Source organism: Fukomys damarensis, unplaced genomic scaffold, assembly GCF_012274545.1.
Source record: "Fukomys damarensis isolate Sample0158 unplaced genomic scaffold, DMR_v1.0_HiC HiC_scaffold_13, whole genome shotgun sequence".
In the NCBI taxonomy this organism is placed as follows: Eukaryota; Metazoa; Chordata; class Mammalia; order Rodentia; family Bathyergidae; genus Fukomys; species Fukomys damarensis.
The window spans coordinates 34,700,842-34,710,034 of record NW_022900925.1 but is presented as its reverse complement, the minus strand read 5'-3'; the positions used below and the strand labels follow the sequence as shown (position 1 = coordinate 34,710,034).

At 58.7% G+C, this 9,193-nt stretch overlaps 1 protein-coding gene across 1 annotated transcript in view; it reads right to left on the bottom strand.

Moving 5' to 3' along the window:
- Positions 1 to 5,823: 5,823 nt before the first annotated feature.
- Positions 5,824 to 9,193, bottom strand: part of Hoxb9 (homeobox B9) — a 4,767-nt gene continuing 1,397 nt past the window's right edge. The window contains exon 3 of the mRNA XM_010620314.2: positions 5,824 to 7,451. Coding sequence (XP_010618616.1) covers positions 7,216 to 7,451 — 236 coding nt within the window. The 3' untranslated portion in view covers positions 5,824 to 7,215. The remainder of the gene's footprint in view (positions 7,452 to 9,193) is intronic.

Sequence of the window (9,193 nt, the reverse complement as noted above, 5' to 3'; positions counted from 1 at the left end):
CCCCAGCCGGCGGGCGCCCTCCCCCCACCCCACCCCCAAGCCCAAATCTACCGCCACTTAAAGAGGTCCGCGCTTTACATTTCGAAGAAGGGATGCCAGTTCATAAACAGTTTTCGGTGATTTACTTCCCTGCAAATGAGTTGTTTCATATTTTGCACTGTCTTTTCACGATCATTTGCATCCATTAGAGACCCCGCATCCTATTGGCTTCTCTGTACTCCTCCCGGACACAACGCAGAGCGAGGGTGCGAGCGAGGGTGCGAGCGAGGAGAGAGAGGGAGAGAGAGAGAGCGCCGGGGAGCTGGGGAGCGCGGAGAAAAAGGAGGGGGAGGGAAAAAAAACCAGTTGTTTCATATTTTGCACTGTCTTTTCACGATCATTTGCATCCATTAGAGACCCCGCATCCTATTGGCTTCTCTGTACTCCTCCCGGACACAACGCAGAGCGAGGGTGCGAGCGAGGGTGCGAGCGAGGAGAGAGAGGGAGAGAGAGAGAGCGCCGGGGAGCTGGGGAGCGCGGAGAAAAAGGAGGGGAAGGGAAAAACACCCGGGGAGAGGGGGGGAGCGAGGAGGGTGAATACGGATGAAAGCTGTTTAACCACCTACATTAATGAGATATCTCTCGCCTCCCAACAAATCAAATACCTTCGCGGACCACCCCCAAAGGCTGGTGTGGGGGAGTCGCGGAAAAAAACCACGCGCGCGCGCACAGACGCGACGCGCGCCAGGCGCAGGCACCGCTGTTAATTTCGCGATTTTAACGAGGCAATTGGAGTCTTTCTAAATGTCAGGGTCGCTTCGGAAAAATGTAAAAGAACACGGTTTAATTGCGCCGAGTTTTAAAAGGTCCTATAAATGTAATTGGTATTTTAATACAAGTTATCAAATCATACAGCTTCCTCTCCTGAACATATTTTCAAACAAACGAGGTAGTCATATTTAAAGCTTTAATGATCAATTTCCTTATTATTGATAAAGGTTTAACTGTTGTGTGCAGGGAATTGGCTGGGTAGCCGGCCCCCCAAAAAATGGCTGTAAACTCTTTAACAAACTATAAAACGCAATAAAGCCAGAGTCTGTTGTTGTTTATGCCGCAGCACATAAAGGCTGTTAGCATTTTACGAGTTCTTTCCTCTACAGCTATAAAACTGCAGTTCCATCGCCCCCGCCGCCCGACTGCAGCACGGTGGGGTGACGAAGCCGAAATGAGAACGATTATGGGGTTTGGGTTTTTTTGTTTGGGGGGGTTTTTGGGGGCGCAAACGGTGGCTTTTCTGAGCTTTTCGCCTCCTTCAGCCAGCAGGCACCTGCCCCCAAGGCTGCTCTGGAGACCCCAGCTGTCCCCTCTTGCCCCGCCCAGGCCACTCACAGAACTTTGCCCTCATTAAACAAACCAGCCAGGGCTTTTCTGTGGAGCAGGGGTCTAGGAAGTCTCAGGGAGGGCCATGGAGGAGAAGAAGAAACTTTCTGGCAGATGGGCAGAATTCTGGTTTCCCCCAACCTCTGCTCACTGGGGGAGGGGGCGCTGGGGTCGCCTTGGCTGCAGTCAGTGCTTTGTGGAGCCGACTGCATGAGGGGAGTAGGGTCTGAGGCCACCAAAGAGGGGCCGCACCGATGGGGGCACCGGGCCTTGGGGCCCAGGAACTAAGCCCAGCCGGCTGCAGCTTCCCCCAGCAGGGAGCTCCGGTGCCACCCACACATCAGAGCCAGGGAGGAGGATGCCTGGAGGGGACCTGGACGCCAGGCCCTGACACTGGGCCTTGGCCGCTTCTGTCCTGACCCTTCTGCTGCTGTGGACAGTGGCAGAGATGAGGGAGGGACCATTACTCCTCTGTCCCCGAGAGCCAATGTCACTCCCTACACCACTTTGCGATGAAGGGGGGCTGCTGAGCTCCCCATTTTCTCTCTTCTCCCCTTGGGGAGCCTCTAGTGAACCTGGCTCTCCCTGCAGGCCTGGGGACCTGAGGCCTGGGCTCTCAGAATGCAGGCCGAGCTGGGTGGAGGGGAAGGTGAAGGGCTGGGTCACTGCCTCCCTTGCCTACCTGGCCTGGGGACGCCGGTGGCCAGGCTCAGAAGGCCTGGCTCTGAGAGTCAGGACCCACCCAGGGGCGCCTCAGGCAGCCAACGGGCAAAGGGAGGCCGAGGAAGGAAAGAGAGAGAGGGAAAGCACGTTTCCAGCAACAGAGGCGGAAGTGCTTCACACACAAGTCCAGTTCATTGTCTACTCAGGACTCAGTAGTTGGCTTTCCGAGGGGCGCCCTGTGAGAACCCCAGACACCCCAACCTCAGTGAAAATGAAACCATCACCCTTTCCAAAGAAGAGTTACCAGGAGGGTCACCACAGTCCTTCAAAATGGAATCTAAGAGCCGAGCGACAGAGGTGCAGAAAGGGAGCGAAAAGCAGAGGCGAGAAACAGGTCTGGGTTTCAGCTGGGGCTGAGGGGCGGCGGGCGGAAGCCAGGGTCAAGTTGTTGAGGAAATGAACATTTTTATCAAGTGCGGGGGATTTTATGGTCATGATTTGAGGACTCACCTGTGAGGCAGAAATTCAATGGCTTGTTCTAAATCATCCCTACACGATGCCAGAAATTTCTGAAGGAAGGGAAATGTTTCTATTACAAGAAAAAACAAGAAAGAGCCGAGCGATAATTTATAAACACCCAACGGAGCACAGATTTATTGGAGAAACTCAAGTTGAGGAGAAACTCCTCTCGCCTCTTTGCACCCGATCCTGGGAGAAGGGGAAAGAGGCCGAGGCTGGGGCGGTAGGGAGAGGGTGGGTGTCGGGTTTTCTCGCGCAGTTTTGTGGGGAAGGGAGGCTGGGATCCGGCTGGGCCGGGAGGTGATTGCAGGTTTGGAACCCGGCGGCAGACTGAAAGCCGGCCTGGGAGCGACGGAGAGCGCTGGAGTCCAGGCCTCCGGCTGCTGCTGGGTGATGGAATCCCCGGCGCCCCAAGCTTTGCCTGCTCGGGTTGCCGCTGGTTTCGGGGAGCGCGGGAGCCGCCGATCTCACCTGGAAGCCCTGGAGCGCCGCCGGGGACACCCGGAGACCCCGAGCTCCGGCGCCCCACGTTAGTGCCTGCTCCCACACCTATCCGGAAAAGGTGCTTTTCTGGGGAGGACCAACTTGGGGTGCGCAGAGCACCCCAGGAGATATCCCGAGCTTCCCGCGTCCCGCCTCCTTGGAGATCCCGGTCCTCCTGGGGTTAGCCACGAGCGTCCAGCGCGCACCCAGACGCGTACAAAGGCTCCGGATCCTGCTCCCATGCGGGGCGCGCAGCCAGCTTGGGGCGCCTCCGCATCCCCGCAAAACTAGGGCTCTGTTCCCCCCCAAATTGGGGGCCTCGCGCTGGCTCGCCGGGTTCCCTTGGCAGCCCCTCCCCGTGCCGCGGGCCCCTCTCACCTGTCCTGGTCCCCCGCTTCGTGGACGGTTGTCTGCCCCCCTGCACGAAAAAGCTAATTTTTTTTCCAAATCAAGCTTCCTCTTGATTTGCACCCATTATTCCTATTATTACTATTATTCACCGTTTTCACGCATTCGTTGCCCCACCGAGCACAGCAACTGGGCGAGAAACACCGCGAACCTCCTCGCGGGGGAAATTCACAAAACTGACCATTTGAGGAGCGGTAGGGAGGGGGACATCACTATCACCAAAACCTATAAAATGGGGGGGAAAGGGCTATAATGATCCCTATATTTTTATTTCGTGCAAATTATTCATGACTTTTGGTACCGCTCAGTTCTTAGAAGCAGGGCCGCACAGGGTGCGGAAAGGAGGCACCGGAGCCGCCAGCCACGGCGAGGGAGGTTTTCACGTGGAGCGCGGGTGCCATCTAGCGGCCCCTCTGAAAAAGGCGCCCTCCACCGGCTCCTCCAGGCTCTGAGATCCAAACCAAGCCGGCGACAGCCGAGGAAAAACGCTCGCTAGTAGCAGAAAAACAGGAAGGAAAGCGACGGCGGAAGAGAAAAAGGCATCGGGATCGAGAACGGGTTCTCAAAATTGTGCAGATGACCCAAAAGAAAAGAGAGAGAGAGAGAGAGAGAGAGAGAGAGAGAGAGAGAGAGAGAGACTCTACGCTGCATTCTCCCCCTACTTAAACCTTCCCTGGCCCAGCCCCGCACGGCTGGCCGAGGAGCGCGCCCTTTAAGGCCTGGAAAAGGGAGAATCAGAACCGAGTCCTTTCCAAACCCCACAAGACTGCTTCAAGTTGTGGAGAGTAACAATGATCGGGGAGATCTCCGTGGGGAGAGGGGAGGATGGGACGGGACGGTGAAGGGTCCGGACCTGCGGGTGTGCGTGCACGTGCGGGGCCTTCTAGTTTAGGGCTCCTGGTTCTGGAGGGGTGTGAAAAACAAAGACGGAGCCGGAGCCCTTGTGACCACAAAGTGCCCCTCCTTCGGCCCTTTCTGAGCTCCCCCTTTAGGGCCCTGGGGACCCCAAGCCCCAGGCTGGGTGCAGCGAGGGTCGGGGTGCAGGCCAGGGCCACCATTTTCCCCCTGCCAGGCCGGGAGCCCCGGCCCAGCGGACGCTCTCAGCCCCGGAAAGTTTCCCCTCTCTGTTTGCTTTGGGGCTGTTTCGTTTCTTAACCTTCAGAAATTTATACGCTATAAACTTTTATAGCGGTCATATTCTTTTATTGCTGCGCACACGGCATTGAATTCCTCTCCCGGCCTCTCAGCCTCACTCTCCGGGCCTGCCTCTCTGAATCTCTCCCTTTTATGACAACTGATTTCCCCATCTCCGGCTTCGCAGCCTCCGCATCTTCGCCTTTGTTTGTCCTGAAAGAAGCCACTCCTGGGCTGGGGACCCGCCGCCACCGCCGCCCACCGCCCGAGGCCTCTCAGGGCGCCCTCTCCCCCACCGGCTCGGTCCGGTTCCAGCCTCCTGGCCTTTTTGGTGACTGACTCGGCGCCAGCTGAGCCCTGGGAGCCCAGAATGGAAAGTCAACCTGGTCTACACCCGCTGGAAAGCCCGATCCACTTCGGTCCCCAGCAGAGCCCTCCTTGGCGGCCCCCAGCCTGGACCTGAGCAGCGGGGAGCCGCGTGCCTCCCTCCATCTCTCCACCGACCTTTTCGTTAGAGAGGGGTAGGCCAGGCCCTGCAGGCTGCTCCACCACTGCCAGCCTCTGTCCCCACGCTGTCCCCACCCGAGGGGTCTGGAGGGCTGCAGGGGGTGGGGGATACAGCGGCCTGGATGCAAACTGGCCTGGGCCAGGGGCTTTGAGAACAGCAAGTTGCCTCTGGGAACCCAGTTCAATTCTGGGGTCTGCTTAGGAAGGGAATTTTGTTTTCACCCGAAACCACTGTTCACCTCTCCATGCTCTCCCCCTCCTTTTTTGTTTCCCCTGGCCTCTGTTCACCCGGGACCCACTGAGGCTGGGCCAGGGAGGTGGCAGCAGCAAGGGAGCCCTTCCAGGGCCCAGAGCAGTTTCTGCCTTCCCCTGGCTCCAGGGGTGGCTGCCTCTAGGACTCCAAGACCCAGTTGCTCCCTCCCCAAGCCCAGATCTGTCCTGTGCTCTCCAGGGCCCCATTCTGGGGGCGCCCCGGGGGCCCTGGGCCTAGGCCGGCTGTCTCTGCCCTGCAGTGGAGGGCGCTGCAGGGAACCTGGGGAGGGGGACACAGCAACCTCTGTTGTCCAGTCTGGGCTTTTTTTTTGGCAACTGAGGGCTCCTACCTCAGGCCAGGCGGAGAGGAAGAGGAGGAGCTAGCACAGAATAAGACTCGGAGAGGTTTGTTTTCTAGAGTGATATATATTTTTTGTTCTTTTTCTCTTTTCTTTTTCTTCCAAAACAAACAATTAGAGCTCTAGGCCCCTCACCCCTCCCACTCCCCCCCCACAGAAGCCACAACTGAAAACAATCACCCCCCCCAAAGAAATCACAAAACACAGCACAATTTCACAACAGCCACCGACAAAGCAAAAGAAGTTCTACTGGGATGGCCCCTGGCGGGGTCAGGAGAGGCAGGGGCAAGTCCAGCAGTGGGGGGGGCACCCCAAGGGGGACAGGGGGGCAGAGCTAGCTTTGCTTGGGGCCTGGGTCTTTCTCCTTCGCCCCACTGAACCCCAGCCAGGCTGGAACAGTGGAGGCAAAGCCCAGTGCCCGGCAGCCACCCGCTTGGGGTTCTCCGCCGGCCTGGGGTGGGGGTGGCACACCAGGTGTGCTCGCTGGGGCCTCTGCTGCTCCTTGGCCCGACAGACAGACAGCTAACTCGGAAGCAAGCTGGGAGGTCACTGACTCCGGATCATCCTCCGTGGGATTCTCTTTCGCTGGCCTTCCTGTCTCAGTGGGGCTGACCTGGGGGGCATGGGGGTCTGCAAGGTGTGGCTGGACGCACTGGTACTGAAAGGGCCAGGGAAATGCAGGGCTGGGGAAGCCAGGAGAGCTACAGTCCGTCCAGGGGAGCAGGGCTGATTCCTCACAGCCCAGCCTGCCCTCCTTTTGTTGGAAAGACAGGAAAGTATCATGCAGAGTCCAACATTTCCTGCCACCAACATGAGTGGTGCTGCCGAGACACCTCACAGGGCCCCCACTGCCCTTCCGGCTCCTCGGAGCCCATCGGCGTGGGGGTGGGGGTGGGACGGCCCAGGTTCGGGCGCAGTTGGGCGCTGCATGGGGTGCTGCAGCTTGGGCGGGGCTGCAGCACCCCTAGGCGTCCGTGTCTAGACCCCTTCCTGCTGTGTCAGAGGGCCCAGGCTTGCCCGGTGGCTTTAGGGGGGCATTTCCGCCACACTGGCATCTGAGGGGGCCTCTTCCTTTCCCCTCTGCTGCTCCCCCATTCTGACTGTGGGCTCCCAAGGACACGCCTGTGGCAGGCGCTGAGCTGTGTGGTTGGGGTGTCCTGGGGGACTTTGGATAGGTACAGGGGCAGTGGACCAAGCAGGCTGGAGGTGAGGGACTGGGGCCTCCCAGAAAAATCACAAGGGGACGCTAGGAGCTTGACTAGCTAGGGTCTCTCGCCTGTGACCGCCATCTTCTTAGGAACCAACTACTTCTAGCTTCTAACTGAACCAAAGTTTCTCCTGGCGGCCAGAGAGAAGGGAAGGACACACGGGGGCAGGCGAGGGGAGGACACAGCGCCGGGTGTGCTGAGGGACTGAGGAGGGAGCCCTTCTGTCACCACCACCGGACACTTCCCAGGCAGTGCCGGCTCTGCGGCCAGCACAGGAAAGAGGGTGAGGTGGGGCAGGGCTGGGAGGGGCAGCCGGGATCCTGTCACTCTTTGCCCTGCTCCTTGTTCATTTTCTTCATTTTCATCCGCCGGTTCTGAAACCAGATTTTGACTTGTCTCTCACTGAGATTGAGGAGTCTGGCCACTTCGTGCCTGCGGTCCCTGGTGAGGTACATATTGAACAGAAACTCTTTCTCTAGTTCCAACGTCTGGTATTTGGTGTAGGGGCAGCGCTTTTTCCGGGAGGAGCGGGCGTGCAGCCAGTTGGCAGAGGGGTTGGCTGAAAGAGAAGCAGCGATAGAATCAAAGGAAGGAAGAGGGTGAAGGACCCCAGGCTGGGGACACGGGACACTGTGCCCCTGCTCTCCGCTCCCCATCTTGGGTGGGAGAAAGGGCACCTAGGCTTTGGGGGGTCCCAGAGGTGGAGCAGCTGCTCTGCACAGGTGGAGGGGCTGGAGAAAGTGCAGCCACTCAGCCGCTGAGAGCCCAGGCTTCTGCACCTCCAGGACTTCCAGCCTCCATCTTTCCTCTCTTGCGGCCAAGCTGGTTAGGACTCTGATCACCAGCACCACCAGGCTGGCCAGGGCTGGCTGACCTGACCGGAAGGGTCCCTGGCCTGAGTGTGGGAGGAGACAGGTGGGCTTGGGCAGGGGAGGGGAGCCCAGAGACCCCCCCAGCCCTCTGGCAGCCCCAGCACCCTGCCTGAGTGCACACTGGCATCTGCAGGCCCCTTGTAGGAGGCATCGGTACCCATGCGCCCAGGCCCTGCCAGAGCCACACACCACAAGCGTGGGCCCACGTCTAGATGCCTGGAACAGAACATTCAGCACACTGCAATTCACAGCGACCCAATGCAACCATTTATCAACTCCAGCCCTAGACAGGGGCGCGCCGGGGGCTCCCAGATAACTGATGGTAGCAATACACTCCTTTTCTGCGGCTCAGCTCTGCAGTTTGGTTAATACAAGTTCAGGGAAATGGAGCGGGGCATCACTCCAGTCCCAGGGCGGGGACAGACAGTGGTGGTGGGGAAACTAAAAGCCCCGCGTAACACACCTGGCCTTCCAACCAGCCCTGAGTGTGAAGGGGGAAGAGGAAGAGGTAATCAAGCGGAAGAGGGTCAAAAGGAGGAAACCAAAATATACACAGGCTTCTTTGGCTCCTTAGCGTCTCTCCCAGACCCCTAGAACTCTGAAAAGTTGCCAAATAAAAACTGAGCCAATTAAAAACAACACCCTCACTCTGCCAGCTTCCTTCTCCCCAAATGAAAAGCACTGGGTTATTATTTCTTTTATTCAGTTCATCCTACACTAAGTACCGCATTTTTACCACACCGCCGCACTATTTCCTTAATGGGATTGCCGGGGATGGAACCTGCAGCTGCATTAAATAGGAAAGAGAAACTGCTTATCCTTGATCCCAGCCAAAGGACTGCTTTGCAATCACGGGCTTTCCAGGCAAGGTTTGGGGTCTGGGTGCGGGGTATTTGGGGTGCATGTGCAAGGGGCTGGGTTCCCCAAATGCCAACTCTTAAGGGTCCACCTGGCAGGTTGGAGGACGGCGGGACACCAGCTGGCCACCCTGCTGCTGGGGAGACAAGCAGAGGCCGAGCTCGCGCTCCCTGCTCCCCAAAAGAGCAGGACGTGAGGCCTTCCCCGGCCAGCCGGAGCGGCATTGTTTGGGGCCAAGAGCTCCCAGCCGAGTTGCCCTCCTCGACCTCAGACGCGAACGCAGCAGACCCTCTCTGAGCCGCGCCAAGGAGCACCTTTTGGAAATCAGCCAGACGTGGGGTTCAGCCAGGGGTGCTTTGGGGAGGAGTGGGAGGTGACGAGAGACTACTCACAAGGGGTGAAACTCTCCGCCTCTCCTCAACCCTCTCTCCCCTCCCCGGGGTCCCCCTGGGACGCCCCCTTCTCGCCGCCGGAATTCGGAAGTGATGCCCGACTCCCCGGGAGGCCAGAGGCCGGGTCTGCCGCCCGCGAGCTCCGCGGAGAGCAGCGGGAGAGGGCGAGGAGGCCGCGG